Below are 17,589 nucleotides of genomic sequence, written 5' to 3' on the forward strand. Positions count from 1 at the left end.
CTAAGGTCAGGAGTTAGGAGATGACCTTTCATCCCTGCATCAATATTGGCTATCACAACAAAAGCAGACACATCCCTCTTCTTAAGTTTATTTGCTCCAAAACACTTGTTAAATCAATTTATCGGATCTTAAAATATGTAAGGCCAGCTTTTGCTGTGGCTGTCCCCTGAGTACTCTGGCTGAAGGAACACTGGGGCTGATCTCAAGGCAGAAAAGCCCCCTGGGCAGGTCCGTGCCTTCGGCTTCATACAGAGGCTAGATAACCTCAGTAGATCTGCAAAGCTCCCAAAGTTCTGCTAGCCTGTTTCAGCCACCAGCACTGCCCTCAGCCAGCTGGACACAAGGGTCACATAACTTACTTAGGCTGCTCTTCTACTTATGTTAAACTTTGGAGCCACTTTTCAATGGGAAGTCCAGATTCTTGGGTTTTGTATCTTCTTTTCCTCCTCGAAAAGTAGAGAACAGAAATGCAAAACGTGTGTGGAGAGGACTGTTCATAACTTCTGGTTTTGTTTATTCTGTGTACTGGAGTCTGCATAGATGGCCTCTGCCATGTTTGTCAAAACTTTGTGCAAATTTCATTAATTGCAACAATGATATAGTAAAGTCTGACAGGAGAAAAGTATTCCTACTGCCCTTTTCTGTCCAGAGTATTTACAATCACCACAAACTTAAATTCACAGCTCTATGATATTGAGTAGCCCCAGTTGGCCAGGAATGGTCAGGAGTCAGCACGTTTTTAAAACAGTTTACCTCTGGGCTGCAAACTGATAGTAAAGTACAGTAACAGTTTCGTATTGTTGAGGAGTCATTTGAGAAGCAGTTTTGGTGGAAGAAAAGAGGGTAGGCAGAAACTCACCAGTTTGACCCTCTGCCCGGGGGTGGCACTGATTTCCCACGTGCACTCCTTTCTACTGGGATATTTGTCGGGCCAGTTGGGACTCGTGATGATGCCGTTGGGACTGTGGATCTTCTGTTCACACTCAGCTGTGCCAACAGTGATAGCATCAGTTAGTCTGGGGGTCTGCATTCAGAGGTAGCCAGAAAAGTACTCTTTTTTTGTCAGGGGACCCGCTGAATGGAAAAGATCTTTAGGAAGACAGCTAAGCATGCTCTTCGGTGTGCACAATCATGTTGTTCTCCTTTGGCAAACACTTTATGGCAATTAACCCAGCATGCTTGTTTATTGATTGTTGTGAAGCATGCACTGTTTACAATGGATGGCTTTTTTTCGGACAAAATATTTTTAAGGAATATACATAAGTATTAAAAATTAATTGAATATTTTGCTATTCCCCCATTCTACATACAAATAAGTATGAAAATCCATATGAGAAATCTTGCCACTTTAACTTCGAATGATATTTCTTGAACAATTTATTTTTCTCTCTTCTCGCTAACCTTCATACTGCAGCTGCAGAGCAATCATTTTGATTTCTAAACCACAGTTTGCAGGGACATATATACAACCAGAGAACAGCTAAGACTAAACTGTGAGTATGTACCATAACAGCTTAGTCATGCACATCATAACTGAATCACCAGAAGTGCATCTCTGTGAATCAATACTAAGAACTAAAACTTAAAGAAGACAAGAAAGAAACGTTTCATTTTTGTATTTAGTTTTTTAACAATCTCAAATTGCTTTATAAACATCAGAGAATTATTCAACGGGAATCTTTTAAAGCAGGCAAGTATTATTCCAACACCAGTGATAATGCAAGTGATTCACAAAGGGCACATCTCTACTCGCAAATTAAATCCATGCTAGAACACAGCCTTGCAAAATTACAGTAGCTCACATGATATTGCATCCTTGAGGTTCATTTGCAGATAATCTAAATTCTACTTAAGCCCCAAAGGCTACTGTTTTCTTGGAGGTAGCCACACCTTGAGACTGCAAATAGGAAGAAAGATGCATAGGGACTTGACTGGAATTTAGATTGTCTGAATATGTCCCTAAAATAAACCAGAAAGGGCAGATACAGTTTCAACCTGACTGTGAGGAAACTGACTGCTACTGACAGGAGCAAATGACAAGTTTACCAAGCTTCTCTCTAGAAATTCTATCCCTGTGTTTAACACAGCATTAGATAAATACTCTATCACAGCTTTAAATGTTCGACACTTCACAGCACTATTAAAAGTAGCACTCCCTGTCAACGATCCCAAGTTTTCCAAACTGCATTCCTGTGGACCTCAAACTCAGCCACACACAAATGCTGGGGATGGAGGGGACAGGAAAGGGGTGTGGGGGGGAGTGTTTAAGCCCAAATACCTAAGCCCCCATTACCACAATCTTTCTTTTTCCTTTCTTTTCCTTGGAAGGAGAGCTGCAGAGATCTTTCTGTAAGACAGTTATATAATGAACCATTCAAATACCTTATTACTTACCCTCCTTGCAGTCATGTTTGTTTTCGTGTAGCACAAATCCATTTCGGCACTGGCAAACGTAGCTTCCTACCGTGTTGATGCACTCGTGCTGACAGCCACCATTGTCCTTCGAACACTCATCCTTGTCTAAGAAATACACAACAAGGTTGGGTGAGCATCACAGCTAGCAGTAGTCCTCATTACCAAAGAAGAGGAAGGTTTAGCACAGTGTTTGAGTCCAGAAAAGGATAAACTAAGGCACAGTCACTCTTCTCAGCATGGCAGTTTGGTGGTACCTTAGTTCTAGCCACTCATTGCTCAGCCTGCAACCTTGCACCATGGCACAAAGAGTCTGTCTCATCTTTCTAGGAAGTGAGGGGTCGTTCCTAGGGGAGAGGAACACTAGTAAAACAAACAAGCTACATCAAAGGAGATAAGCCAGTTACCAGCATTTACTCTTTCAAGCGGTCTAGCTGGTAAAATTTCATAAATATCTCATCCAAAGCTTTATTTCAGTGAACAACTGAAGTGTAATTTATGGACAACACATAAAGTATTCCAACTTTATGCAAATTCCACAATTTAACGGTGGTATGTTGAAAGGAACACGTAGGCCAAACAAGGTTTCAAGCTCTGCACATTAAATATGTAAGAAAAGAAGGACTTATCATAAATTTTTTTAATAAGCTGATCCTTTTTTCCCCAGCAGAGTGACAGTGTGCTTTACTTGTAATGAATCTGGACATTACAGAACATCACAAAAATAAAAACATTTCATTGAAAAACATACAAAAGAAACTGGCATTAATTATTTCAAGGAGATCTACAATATAGCATGCAGTTCTGTTTATTAACATATAATCCTTTAAAAGAGCTTTTAGTGTGTTAGAAGTAAAGCAGAGAGTAGGGAAGGAAATATGACCTGCATTAAACAGCTACAAATTCATTGCATGGAAAAAAGCCAAACTAGATTAACAGGCTGTCATTCTAGCAAGAGGCCTCAGCTGCCACGCTTCTATGTCATTCAGCTGTTGTCATTTTAGGTGAGGCCGGTCCATTTGAAACAGGCAGATTGCTCCTGACATATATGTATATATACACACACATGTACATATGTATGCACATGAATATGCCTATATATATGCATAAACAGATATATATAAATCCTGAGACAGAAAAATATATACCTATATAAATATATATATAAACACGCACATACTAAAAATACTATATCTTACAAACTGTGTCATTTCAACATGCAAAAGAGAAGAGGAAAAAGAGCAAAGAAATTGTGGTGATCCCAGAGGTCCAGTTGTTGCAGGGTTGGAATGCAGAGCATGCATCCCAGTCAGCCTCATGTACCTTGGAAAGCAGTAGTGAGCATTACCTCCAAACAAGGTAACATGCGATGTTTCAGACTTTAGTAGGCACAGTAAAAATTTCTATAGATTATGAGCCGCTATGGATAATTTAAGTCTCTTTTTGTTGTCTTATGTATTTTTTTCCCTGCCTTTACTGATGGTCATATTCAGTAACAACAAAGGAAGTTTGCATTATAATTGCATACACATCAGCATTATCTGCCAAAATGTATGGAACACTTGCCCTGTTGACTTGCAGGTCTCTCCATAAAAATCAGCTTCTAATTATAATACATGATGATAACGTACATTTATAGATAACTTCTGCAAGTCCAACCCAGGCATCCACTGCATTTTGTCCTGTAAATCTCAAATCTGTTTGCACTGAAATTTTTTTGGAAGCTTCCCACAGATGTGAACAGATTTGAAGGTTAAGAAACAGTCAAAAACATAGGTAGCTCCCAGGATCATACGTCCAAAGACTTATACTAGTCATTTTGATGATTAAAGAAGCATAAAGTCTCCACAATTCACTGTTTATGCACCTTGCAATGCAAGTCTTAAACTGAGGTAAGTAAATCTATTTAATTTCAAACAAAAGTTTTAATCTTTTATCTTTGCAAAAGCAAGCACTATCATAAATTGTTGCAAGTGAAGAACAGTAACAAGCAAAAGAGAAATTAGATATAATATGAACAAAACTCTTCAATATTTCCCCTCCTAAGCATTAGTTTGTAGTTTTCTACCAAAATAAAATAAATGGAAGGCAAGCTCAAAATGCATTCAAGTTAGGCTTTCAAGTACAGAGTAGGTACACAAATTCTAAATAAAAGCCCTGTCCATTTTCATCTTCCACCATACTGTGTGAAAATACTGAGAAGTATTTTAACATTAAGTAACATTATATTCTGTAAAATAATCTCTTAAGAGACAAGTACATAAGCAAACAGTCCCATGTTGGACCTCCTCAGAGATAAAACAATGGACAGAAGGTAGAAAGGAGAAGCTTTGGAACATCTTTGAACACAATAATTACTTGTATGTGGTGAATTAAGGATGCAACTGTTGAACGAGCCTTCCTCACACTTCATAATTCGGAACAGACTTTCTGTCAAATTGATTGCCCAGTTTCAAATTTCATGAAAAAACAATTAGTCTGTATTAGTTATAGGAACAAATGTTTTGCCATGTAAAAACAAAGCCATTTGTTACGCTGACAGATGGAAATGAGTCTCCCCATTTTGAATGGATACTTTCTTTCTTTTCTCATTTCAGTACTCAGAACAGGGAAAGATCCATTCTCCACAAAAAGTTAGATTGAATCATTCAGAGGACAAATGGTCGTACCTCTGACACCCTCAGAGGCCACCAGTCTGTGACTAATACGTACTCGGCCTGAAGGGACCTGTATCAAGTCCTTGCAAGATTCAAAAACAAAAATTTTCTCTTTGCAGGCAGCTTTCTTGTCTGTGGAAAAAAAATGTACCAGGATGGCACCAGAGATGAGTTTGTGCTCCAACACAAATTTGCTCAAGGCTAGAAACATTCTAGCTTTCTCTTTTTAACTGCTCAATGAATCATCACCCAAGAAAAAATGTCCCAACAAACCTCATTTCTATATTACATCAAACACCATGTCTCAAATGATCATGCAAAGAATTTATTTAAAACACTGAAGTAACTCTAAAACTTATGATAAATGGAAGCAGTTTATTGACATATTATCACTGGGTATTAATCATACCACTACACAAAGGCTGATTTAAAGAAATTATTAGGCTATCTTCTTGGAAACATCACAGAAAAAAAATTAAATATATATTATTGTTATCTTTTTCCCTCCCTAGAGTAAATTCTTGGAGTTATTTTATGCTCCTCTAGTCTTATGGACCCAGCAGACTGCAATAGGTCTTCTGACAAGAGCAGAAGAGAGAGAGGAGGACAGAAGAAAGAGAGAGGGAGAAAGAATAAAAACCTCATTACTAGAAGCTTTTAGTTTAGAAGCCTAATACTCAATTCCAAAAAGTTTTAATAGAAGTTTTAAAAAATTAATGTATCATGACTCCCTAGTTTCTTCTCTTTATGCAAGAAACTCCATTATAAATATGCAAGAGTGTCTCTGGAGATTAGCTAGATCCCTGCAACAGCTCCCAACTGAGCTTTCTTCAGAACTGTCCCATCAAATGTAAATTTTACAGAATGTTGAAAAAAAAAGTTTTTCTCACTTTCCAGTAGCACCTGTCTGGCTGTTAACACCATTTTACAGCCAAAAATGTAATTACATGTTGTCTTATATCAACATAAATACCTTCCTAATGCAGGTCGTCTGTTGCCCTATGTCACTGTTTGCTTTCACAGTTTATCACAGCGGGTTCCAACCACCCAAAAACTGCTTTCTGTCGTCTGAGCTGGAGCTGGGCCATGCTTTCTCAACTGTAGCCATGGCTGCAGAATTCACCACCATAAGAGTTGCAAAAAAAGTTCTTCGGCTGTGCTTTGTGGAGCACATTACTGTTCCTAATCTTCAGACTAATCTGACTTACCCACCTGTCTCTCTTGCTGAGTATTGCATATGTCCTTTACTGGTGAATAGACCACAAGATGCAGTGTTTTAATCATTATCGATTTTTTTCATGATGTACGTCTTTATAACTAAATGCTTACAAATATTTCTATTGCGATTTAATTAATAAAACTGTTAAATGCCTTCCAGCAAGTATCTTAGACACTAGCACAAAGTATTTCTCCACAGATATCATTCTAAAAGTAGTGTATTCTGAAGACAAGTATATAAATAGGCAAAAAACCCTACTTCATCAGCTGAATAGTGATCAGCTATCAACTCCCAAAGGCAAAATACTTGAAGTCCTAAGTTCGTTCTTCATTGACAGACCATTAGCATATTATGTCCATATTAAGGAATTCAGGGGTAAGAAAGTTACAGTGTTTTCTGACAGCCATGGGAGTTTTGTCTGATGAAATATTCAGAGATGACAACCTCTTTTTAGATACTTTAAGTTCAGAAGTTTGATTTGTCTCAAGCATTACAAAGTTTCAGTTTTCATCAGGAAATAATGTCAAAAGGGGAAAGCCAGATAGCATAGAAGAATAGAATCTGCTAGAAATAATAACAACTGGAAGTGAACTGAGAAAGAATAAAAATAAAATACAAAGTATCTGAACTCATATGAAATGAGAGAAGAGATTATGGCAGAAATGCATTATGAAGCATTCAGTAAATTTATATACTTACAGACTCAAAGATTATTTATATCAAACTATCTTTCTTTGAAGGGGATTAGATATATACTATATCCAGGACACAGCACGCATTTCTATTCATTAAAAAACACATTAGTTCAGACTTATCCCTGGCTAATGAATTTATTCTAGTGATCAATGGCATCATTTAAAACTTCTATGTTTTTAATTAGCACTAAAAACCTGTTTTCACCGGGGGGGAGAAGGGAAGAACATTTCATTCAGAACTTAAAAACAGAAGGGAAATAATGGTTCTGAAGGATTACAACCTGATGCTTTGACCTCCATGAAGTCTATTCTTTCCCCAACATATAACATTGGCCTGATTTCTTCCTAGAGCCCACACATAATATTAACAGATCATGTAAACAATCACTAAAATAAATTCCAAAATGAATCTGTGAAAATGAAGTATCACTTTAAAGAAAACCAAAATTTAACTGACTATAAATGTATAAAAGTTCAGCATGTCCACAAAACACAACTTCTGAACTACAGAGCTTACACAAATTACAAAGCTATCATTGCCAATCTTATCTGGCATAGCTTTATAGATCCTGAAAAAGCATATCAAATGTAATTTGCAGGCCATTTTTAGAACTGGAACATGTCAATACTTATTCTTGTAAAAAGTCAAAGTATGTGACAATTCCTGCTGGCGCTACTAGACCAACATGAAATGACTAGTTGTTTAAGCGTTTCTAGGAGGAAGCTCTGCTGTGTGCATATACGTATTTTTACTACAAATAATGAGTAAACCTTGAAAGCTTCTTCCTAATGTAAAATATAAATTTAAAAGTAAAAAGTGCCACTATATGTAAAGATGGATCTGAAAACCTATGACCAGAGAAATGGGATTACTAGAAAAAATGGTATGCTTTAGGGGAGGTAAAGTGTTCGTCAATTTCTTTGTCTGAGATGAAACACTTTTTTTCATCTTTCACAATTGCTTAAAAAAAATCATCAAAGTAGTCATAATGAGAAAACATTGACAGTCTAAACTGTTTGTCTTTACAGTTATTTTCCTTATTTTCCAAACCACATCACTTGTACAATGTACTGATTCTTATTACTTGGTCATAGTTAAGTTATCAGTTATTAAAGCTAACCAATGAAATACCATTTTCATTTCAGCTTTGATAAAGCATTTTAGCAAACAAACATTAATAACAATGCCTGGTAATATATTTTGCTACCTGCTAAACATAATCAGGATTCTCCAGATTCAGATTTTTAACTGCTATCAAAGAACTTGGGGCAGAATTCAAATCCCAGATGCTTCTGAATGACTTCCAGTTTGGGGAGGTGGGAGGATGGGACTGTTTTGTTGTCTTGTTTTACACAAGATAACATACCTACGCACAGTGTGTGCGTGTAAACACACAAGGAAAACATTAAGCAAAATTCCACTACTAACACCAGGTGGTACCCTACCCAGCCAGATTATTATAGTCCAGTCTCAATGTGCAATTGCAGAGACCACGGTTGTGCAAATATTTCCTCACATCTTCAGCTTCACTCATATCTAACTTTATTCAATGATACATGTCCTCAGATGATATAAACTTCCATTGCTCTGATCTGCCTTAGCGAAATTACGCTCATAACTAAAAAGACACACATTTTTGAAAGAGCAAGGTCTTAAACTCTGTTCTTCTGCAAAACATTAAGAAGTGCAAAGTTTGGCAAGAAAGTACCCATAATGTTAAACAAATGTCATAGCACAAAGTGGTAATTTCATAACTAATGCATTATATTAAGAGACCCAAGTGAAAAAGCCACAAGTGTATACTGTATGTAATTCATATCACATTATAACTGGGATTTGAAAAAATAGCAACCAAACTTGGGATAAAAGAAATCTAACCGAAATTTAAAAACACTTAGTAAATTTGCTTTTTTCCTCTGTATTTCACAAAGTTCATTTGCCTCTGCTGTTGTTTAAAAATATATCTATGCGTTCTATATAATTTCTACTATATACAGACATTACAGTTCAGAACAGTATTTTAAGACAAGAGAGTGGTTTAGAGTCATAGAATGATTTGTGTTGGAAGGGACCTTAAAGATCATCTAGTTCCAAACCCGCTGCCATGGGCAGGGACACCTTCCACTAGACCAGGTTGCTTAAAGTCCCATCCAACCTGCGCTTGAACACTTCCAGGGTTGGGGTTGGTTTATGCTTATTTAAATAAAACAAAGTCAAAGCTACCAGGAAAGTTATAAGGGAAAGGGCCACTCACTTTCATACCAAAATACAGTATTCACTCTGCCTAGTCAGTGTATGCTCAAAGGCACTCACAGGTACACAAGAGTGATTTTCTATACCTGAGAAGAAGTGTGCCTTGAAGCCTTTTTTTGACACAGTGTTGTCAGATCTGAACTCAATTCGCATGTTGTTGTACTGAGAGGTGATAACTTCAGGCACATCTGTACCGCAGAATTTACCGTGTAGTTTAGAATCAGAAGAAAGGCCACTACGAATCTCCACGTAATCGTATTTGCAAACCTGAGAAAAGAAAGAAAAATTTTTCTTTTGCTAACCAAAAGAAAAGTATGAAGTTGTTTACAAATGCAAGAACTCTGATTGGTATATGCTCATTAATAATCTCTTTTTTCACTTTTCCCTGACTCTGAAAACATTTGTAAATGCTTACAAATGTTCACTGATTTTGTGTAAGAATATTTTAAGGTCACTAAGGCATAGCTATACTATGCATTACATTCAAAACTATATTTTGATAGATACTAATCTGTGTTTAGTATCTAAATTTCAAGATTCTTAGTAACATTTCCATTTAATCTAAAAACTAAAAATTCCAGTGACATTAGACTGAAATCTAGAAATATTCACCTTAAGAATTATACCTATCTTTGTGCTATAAACCACATACCCAGAACCTACAAACCTTCTACTGCTTGCATCTCATAGATTTTTTAAAAAAAATCTTAATTTTCAGTTAGAAACTTACAAGGTAAGTTTTTACCATAATGTCTTTAAGACATATTCATTTATTTACTAATATATAAATCTGCACTATTAAAACCATACACCTTTCTTTAACAGTAACATAGCTATAATTTGGAAGGCTGATGCATGTCGTTTTCATTAAAAGGTTAAAAATAAAGCAAAATAATACAATAAAAAAGCTTTATGCAAGACCTATTACTCGTGATAATACTTTCGATGCATAATCCCTTGGTCAACCTAAAGCCTTCCACCCAAAAACTTCTAAGCTTCTTAGGCTCAACTATCAATCATTTAATCAAAAATGTCCCAGTTGTCTGCAATTAATAGCTTAAGAGAAAACAGTGGCCAGGAGGATTCATACAGAGCTTAGATTGTCCATTAAATCCAAGTTGTATTTGATAAATCGCAATTTCTAGTCAAAAAAGGAATGTCAGGGGAGCTGGAGGAGAACTATAGAAAAGGATGTTTTGGCCTTTGTTGCTCTTTCTCCCTATGAAATATTAAATGATTGTCAACATTTCCAATTGTTTTCAATATAATACATTCTAGATGTAGATTAAATTTTCATCGTTACTGGAACAATTTCATATGTTGTAGAGTTGGAAAGTGACTAATTCAATAGAAACTACTTTTATACAATATAAAGAACACAAAGATCCATAAAACTTGAGTTACTGCCACATGCTGATTTATATTAATTGTAAGATAAATTCATATTAACTCATGTGATTTTCAAATATAACTTGCAACGTTAATAAATCCCAGCAATTTCAGCAATACATCAGTGGTGCATTTTGATGGTTTCATAGCTTTAGATTAGAATTGAAATATAACTTCAGATAGGTCTAATTTCTTTCATACTACAGTATATTTAAAAATTTTTACAAGTTAAATATAAAATTAAAATTGTAAAATGTAAATGTAAAACATTAAAATTGTAATATTGGAAAAGACGCATTAAACTTGGGCCTAAATGGAGCTCCTATAACAAAAAAAAAAAATTAGAGCATTTGCTAAATGTATACATTTTATGTCTGCACTCAGACAATATATTAGAATGTTCCAGATATTGTATGTTTCTTCTGATTTTCACAGCTACCATTCTTAGTACCACTATTTAATAGCATAAAGCTGAGATTTAGTAGCACAGGAGAGAATCAAATCAAAGTTCTAAATGTTGAAAAAGATTATGTATCTATTTTTCGTATCTGTTTAAGTGTCTTGTATGACTTAGAAAACTGATTTAACTTCATTACACCCCAGGTGTCTTCCCTGCAAATCTGGCTTAAGTACCAAGAAAATGCAGGAAAAATGTTTTATGATTTGTTCAAACGGTAATTAAATTTTAATTATTTGGGATTTGCAAGTTTTTATTACATCCTTTGCAGTTCTTGTAATAATGATAACAGGACATGCACGTAACATATAAATCATTAAAAGTTGGAATGTCATGGACTTTAGAACCCATCCCAAATTATTTAAAAAAATAAAAGTCTCACATTGCTGCCTCTGCAAATAATTTTGAAATATTTTGGAGAAGCCACGGCTGGGTTGTTTCTTAGTTATAATTTAAACTCCAGCTTTTGCCACTTCAGATCTCATGCCCAAAACATGGCCCATCGTTGTATCAAATATGTTGCTACAAATTTGTTTAGTCAGAAATAATGTCCTGGGATTTGGGTTCTTAACGCCATGTGAAGAATATCCAGATAAACTCGATGGCTACAGTACATTATGGCTAAGAGCACGGCAAGGGAACTCAGTGGTATGACAGAGCAGTGCCTAGGAAGCAGAACAGAGGCTGAAAAGTTGATGTTGAAACCCGTATTTTACTGATTGGCACCCAAAAAACAGTGCAATCTCCACCAATTTGTTTAAAGCTATAGGAAGCAGTCCTTACCACATGGAGGGCTCTGCCCTGCCCCTCTCCCTCACCTGGGGATGAGGTGCCCCCCTCTGGGGGCTGCCCAGTTGAAACACTGCTGCTATTCTATTGTGCCTTATTTCTGGCACCGCTCCTTTTAAAATATTCCCCCCATGAGATACTTATAAGTGATTTAAATGCTCCCTCACTCTGTCACTAACAACAGCTTATGTGTATTCTTTGTAGTCATAGTCTGTAAAGATGATTTGGTTTCTCCAGATTTTCTTCTCTTGAATTCTTTCCAACATGCCTCAGTCATTTGCTCTGTTTTACTTTGTTGACAAAAAAAGTCAGCTGAGACTCCACAGAGAACATTTCTTTTAAATTTCTTGTAATACATATAGATGATATGTAAAAAGAGAGCTATTCTCTCCATGTTTGTTTTGAAAGAATCCAGAAACAGTCCCAAAACGAAAACAAGAATATCTATGGTTATTGTCAGCGTATGAACAGTCAGCAAGGGTTTGATAAGACAATATCTATTTTTGAACACTCATGAAACTGTTTAGCATGTAACAGATTGTGCAGCTCGTTGTTCACAGTTACTTACTTCATTCCCTTCTAACTCAAAAAACTCAAACTTCATTGAAATTCGGTATTGCGTCGGGGCAACCACCTGCCACACACAGTTTTTGTTTGGAGGATACTCTTTGGGCCACCCTGGTGTGGTTATAGTCCCATTTAGCTTTGTCAGTAGTCCTCCGCAAGCAGCTGTAAAATTAAAAGGGAGAGCATCGTTTCTTGACTGAAACTGTGTTTTACTATAAACAGAAGCACACTGAGAAGATTCAGTCCTCTCATTACTTACACTGCTGTAATGCCCAGACAGACTAATCAGAATCTTGTTTTATCATGCTTGGTGCAAACAAAGAGAAAGAGACAGCCCCTATCTTGAACAGCTTGCAGGTTTGCTGTTTGCGGACAGAGATAAGTTTCAGGACTACACAAGGCGTTATCATATTCATTCTTTTCCCTTCCCTCCAGAGACTCTGGTTATTCTCTCACAGCCTTTCCCATGCAAGTCCTCTGACCTCACCGCCCTCCCCAGAACCTTGACCACCCCTCTTCTGACAGACAGACTACTTAAGATGCGCTTCACATTTCCCCAGCTTCTCTCCTTGATTGTTGATCCATAATCAGCCCTACCTGTCTCAGCTCATAGAGCTGTATATGCCTCCCACAACCTACTAGATAGGGTCACTTCTTTGGGATAGCAGTCACATACTCTTCAGTCGCAATTACTTTTGTTGAAGTATGGATGTTTAAGTAATGCAGAAAGTACCTATTCAGCATATATTTGGAAATAATAGTCACCTCCATACAACAGAACAATCTGTACTATGTTTGTGAATGCAGTTCAGATAGCAAAGGACAAACACATTAATCTTCTCCTTCTGTGGGAAAAAAAAAATTAAAAAAGGGAAAGTAATGGGGTTTGCAGGGGTTCTCGATCACACTCTGCTCAACTGATACTGTTACAGCACTGGAAATCATCCACAAATCTCCTAAAGAGCTGGAAGAAGGCTGAGCTTCCCCCACCAACTGCTCTGTGCTAACACTGACTGCTTTAAAAACTGGCTACTCTTGTCCAGCTGATGGTCTCACACACTACATCTACTTCATCTAAGACACCTGGGAGAACTCTCCAGTTTCTGTGTCAGGGCACACTTGGCCAACCCAGAGACATACCAGTCTTCCTCCTGGCACCTGGCTTTCCATCCAGAAGTCTTCTTGGTATACATGTAAAGGTAATATGACTGGGGTGGGGGGCCTAAGACCCTGGGTCACACCTCAGTGCGTCAAAAAAGACCAAGCACATGTTTAGCGACTGCAGTCAGGTGACACAAGCTATATCGCAGAATGGTCCCGTCTGGGTCAGGACAACTACTGCTAGTTTTCAATTTCTGCTTTTCAGCCTCACTCTATTGTTCCTTGAGGCAATGATAGGAAGCGTAGAAATTCTGAAAAAAAATCTTAAAACTTTCTAATACGCTGCCAGCGAGGGAGATTTGGATTGGACCAGCATGAAGCAATTTTCTGAGCATGTCAACACTGCAGGGAAGTTTTGGGCAGAGTTTCTGAGTTAGAGGCTTCTACTCTGTTACCATGTGTGAATTAACACAGATACGTCACCCCTCAAATTCCCAAACTGTAACAAGGACGCAACGCTTGCTGTCAGTAAACAGTGATTTTTAACTCGGCAGTCCTGAGTAGTATCTACATACAGTAAATGCTACCTCACATGGAACAAACGCATATACATTTTTAGGGATAGCTCAGGGTTTTTGCTCCATGCTGCACTGCACTACTTCAAGCAACTCCCCTCCTTTTGCCAGAGCTGCTTTTCTCTTTGAGTGCTGGGGAGGTATTCCTTTTCTCTTTTTCTGAGGCAGAGGGAAGAGTTTTCTGAAAAACTGGTAATCTTCCCTAACATTCTGACTCACATCAGCAGGCAGACTAAATCAGATTCTGTACATAAATTTGGGCTGATTATCAAAGGCCCAGAGATCAAACTTCTGTCTTCATGGTCCTGCTTAGATTAACCTTACTTTCTGCACATTGCCTAATATGCAGGCATCTAAATAAATTGCTTTTCCAGTGTGGTCACTATTAAAGTTGGGGGGATGACAACAACCAAAAAACCAACCGGCTTGATGAGAGCCACAATCTAACCTGCCTGTAGTCTAGGACACCTCACACAAACACATACACCCCAAACAAAAAAAACAAACAAAACCAAACCCACAGAACAAAAAGCAAAAGAACAAAAAGAGCAAAGAAACCAAGCAGAACTACCCCAAACTGTGACAAATCATGAATTAAAGCCAGGAAATCAGGAAAAAAGAGAGACCGGTAAATTGCATCAGAAGAAAACCATAACGCCGAGCACTCCAATCTTCAAAATCCATTCACTACTGAAACAAACAGATGAACTGCAATAAGAATAATTTGTGCTATCCCTGAATTTATTGGTGTTTATGAATAAAAAAATAATCAAACAATAATTGGTGCACAATGATCAAGAGTTTTTGCTTCTTTCCTTTGATATGAAATATGTATAGACTGCAAAATCTTATCTCAGTCCAATCCTATATTTACACAGACTTCCACTTATTAGGTTTTTATTTCTCGAAATGTTTATTTGAACATGCTTTTCTCACCCAGAAAAGCAGAATTTATTTCCAGCATGAAAAGTCCACAATCTGACTAGGAGAGGGGAGGGTTTCTCTGAGCTTTGAGCTAGAATAAAGGATCCTGCTCTTCAAACCTGCCAGCTTCCCAGTCACACCCCAGTCAGAGGTGGTCAGAGGGATCGTTAAATACTCTGATTCTGAGACAGTGGCACACTGCTCTGCTGATAATTGTCTCCCTATGCATGGTGGGAGACTTTGCTTTAATGAGTATGAATAATGTGGTAAGTGGTTGGGAAGGTACGAAGTCCTGCTTTGCATCGTTCCCAATTGACTAACAGCAAAACCTGTAAAGCTAAATTAGTGACAGACATCGGATGAAGATGACTGCTGTGGACAGACATTACTCTGGCACCACTACTTGAAAGGGAGCACTGGTTTTCCAGGCTGGGTTCCACAGATCTCATTGCTAAGACAGAGCATATGAAAGGTGTATCATTTCATTCGAGCAATGGCACTCTGTAAGCTTCAAGAGCCCATAACATAGCAACGCACTGTACCTTCACAACTCTTTTTGTCAGGACCAAGTTCATAGCCAGGATCACAGGCGCACTGGTAACTGCCCAGAGTATTTACACAGCGCTGCTCACAGCCACCATTGTCAGGTTTGGCACATTCATCTTCCTCTGCCAAGACAGGGAAGAATGCAAAAAGGTGTTAAATAATTACCTTCCTCATCTGTAATTGCTGGATCAATACTAACCCAGAAAGCTGTATGCATGCCATTATAAGGTGACTACATAACACACTGTGGTTGCTGACTGGAGCATTTTCAAATGCTAAGGAGACCCGCAATGGAGAAAACAAAAATTTGTCCTTTGTGGGGTTTGGGTGGGTTTTTTTACAACAATACCTACTGACAGCTGCAAACCTATTTTATAAGCACTTTGTGGGCAGCATACAATAATTCAGGCAGCTGTAATCTAAAGGTTGTATAAAGTATTGAAAGAAAGATTGAAAATCCACAGCAGGGTCACTTGAAGGGCACTTTATCTCCCGCAGAATCAATTTGTGCATTATCCTGAATTTATACTCAAAACCAGATTAACAGAATCCTCAAATCCCAGGTTTTCATTCTACTGATATTAAAGGGAACAAGATGCATCAGGGATGGGGGAGGGAAAAGAATAATATATTATCTCTACTAGCTCTAAAGTATACCCATGAGATTCATTGTTAAAATATTCCTCAGACGTTGAAATATTGTTTCCTTACACCAGGACAAATAATTTCTTCAGAGTAAAACAGAGCTCCCACTCTCATGTCTACAGCCTTCAAGGTTATAGTTGTCTACAGTGAAAACTAACAGTTAGGGTGAGAAAAGCCCCAGCTTGTGGCTTTTCAAAAGAGCAAAAAGCTTCTCCTGATGGCGTGACCTGTATTTCAGGCATCACCATGGCCACACCACTGCTAGTGGCTTTCACTGTGCCATGGGCAGCACAGGGCAGGAATTATACATTCCCCATGCACCAACTGTTGCCAGTATAGCTGCAATTGTATGACACACCCACCCCACCCCAAAACTGAAGGAAGACTCTGAGGCCATTGGTCACTGTATGATTTCTCAGGTGGTTTTTTTTTTTCTTGCTCACAGAAAGTACTAAATTGATAAAGCTGCCTAATACAGCAACGAGATTAGAAAAAACACAACATTTAGACAGAAGAAAAAAACCTTAATGGAAAAGACCAAGTTGTATCTATTGTGATTATACTATTTAACTTTATACTTGATAATACGTTATGTCCAAAACCCCTTTTTTTTTTTTTTTACAAGATAAGATAGTTTTGAAACACCTTTGAAACATAAGCTGATTATTTGAACCTGAAGAGAGTAGGAAGTTGCACTGAGCATGTTCCTTCATTCTTTAGACATATTTTACAAGGAGACAGAAAGACCTCAACTGTTTTGATTTGATAAAATTTCATGCCTGGGTAAAAAATATGCTGGAGACAGTACAGAACTGATTTTAGAAAAAATACGTTGAAAAATATTTATCATATCATATTTTTTCTAGCACAAAAACCAGTGATAAGCAGTTCACAGCTACCAAAATGTGCTTTAACATTTACCTTTAAAAAAGTTAGCTGCAAACCCTGCTTTGTTAACGGTTCCATCAGAAACAAACTTCATCCACAGGGTATTAGAGGTAGATCTAATGTCTTCTGGCTTGTCGTAGCCACAAAAGTGACCAATTAAAGGACTGTTTTCATTTGTTCCATCTCGAATTTCCAAGTAGTCATATGCACAGTTATCATGTCTTTCAATCTGTAAGAAATTATTTTTAAAATGACCTATTTGAATTTGACCATAAATATCAAATATCAATCAGCTAATAAACAGTAGAGAAATTTTCAAAGTCAAGGTTAGGATTCTCGTTTTAGGTTCAAACACCAGGAAGAAGAGGAAAAAAACCAATCATCACTGGACTGTTTTTAACTATACTTGTTTTTTACACAAGAAGAAATAATTTTGAGATTGTTACACAGGACACAACAGTCTAACTGGAA

At 37.3% G+C, this 17,589-nt stretch overlaps 1 protein-coding gene across 1 annotated transcript in view; it reads right to left on the bottom strand.

The window, feature by feature from the left end:
• TLL1 (tolloid like 1) overlaps positions 1-17,589 on the bottom strand; it is a 135,712-nt gene that overhangs the window by 11,120 nt on the left and 107,003 nt on the right. The window contains exons 13-18 of the mRNA XM_059818259.1: positions 17,152-17,347; positions 15,582-15,707; positions 12,441-12,601; positions 9,324-9,504; positions 2,395-2,520; positions 860-987 (exon numbers count right to left, since the gene is read on the bottom strand). Coding sequence (XP_059674242.1) covers positions 860-987; positions 2,395-2,520; positions 9,324-9,504; positions 12,441-12,601; positions 15,582-15,707; positions 17,152-17,347 — 918 coding nt within the window. The remainder of the gene's footprint in view (positions 1-859; positions 988-2,394; positions 2,521-9,323; positions 9,505-12,440; positions 12,602-15,581; positions 15,708-17,151; positions 17,348-17,589) is intronic.

Source organism: Gavia stellata, chromosome 5 (assembly GCF_030936135.1).
Source record: "Gavia stellata isolate bGavSte3 chromosome 5, bGavSte3.hap2, whole genome shotgun sequence".
In the NCBI taxonomy this organism is placed as follows: Eukaryota; Metazoa; Chordata; class Aves; order Gaviiformes; family Gaviidae; genus Gavia; species Gavia stellata.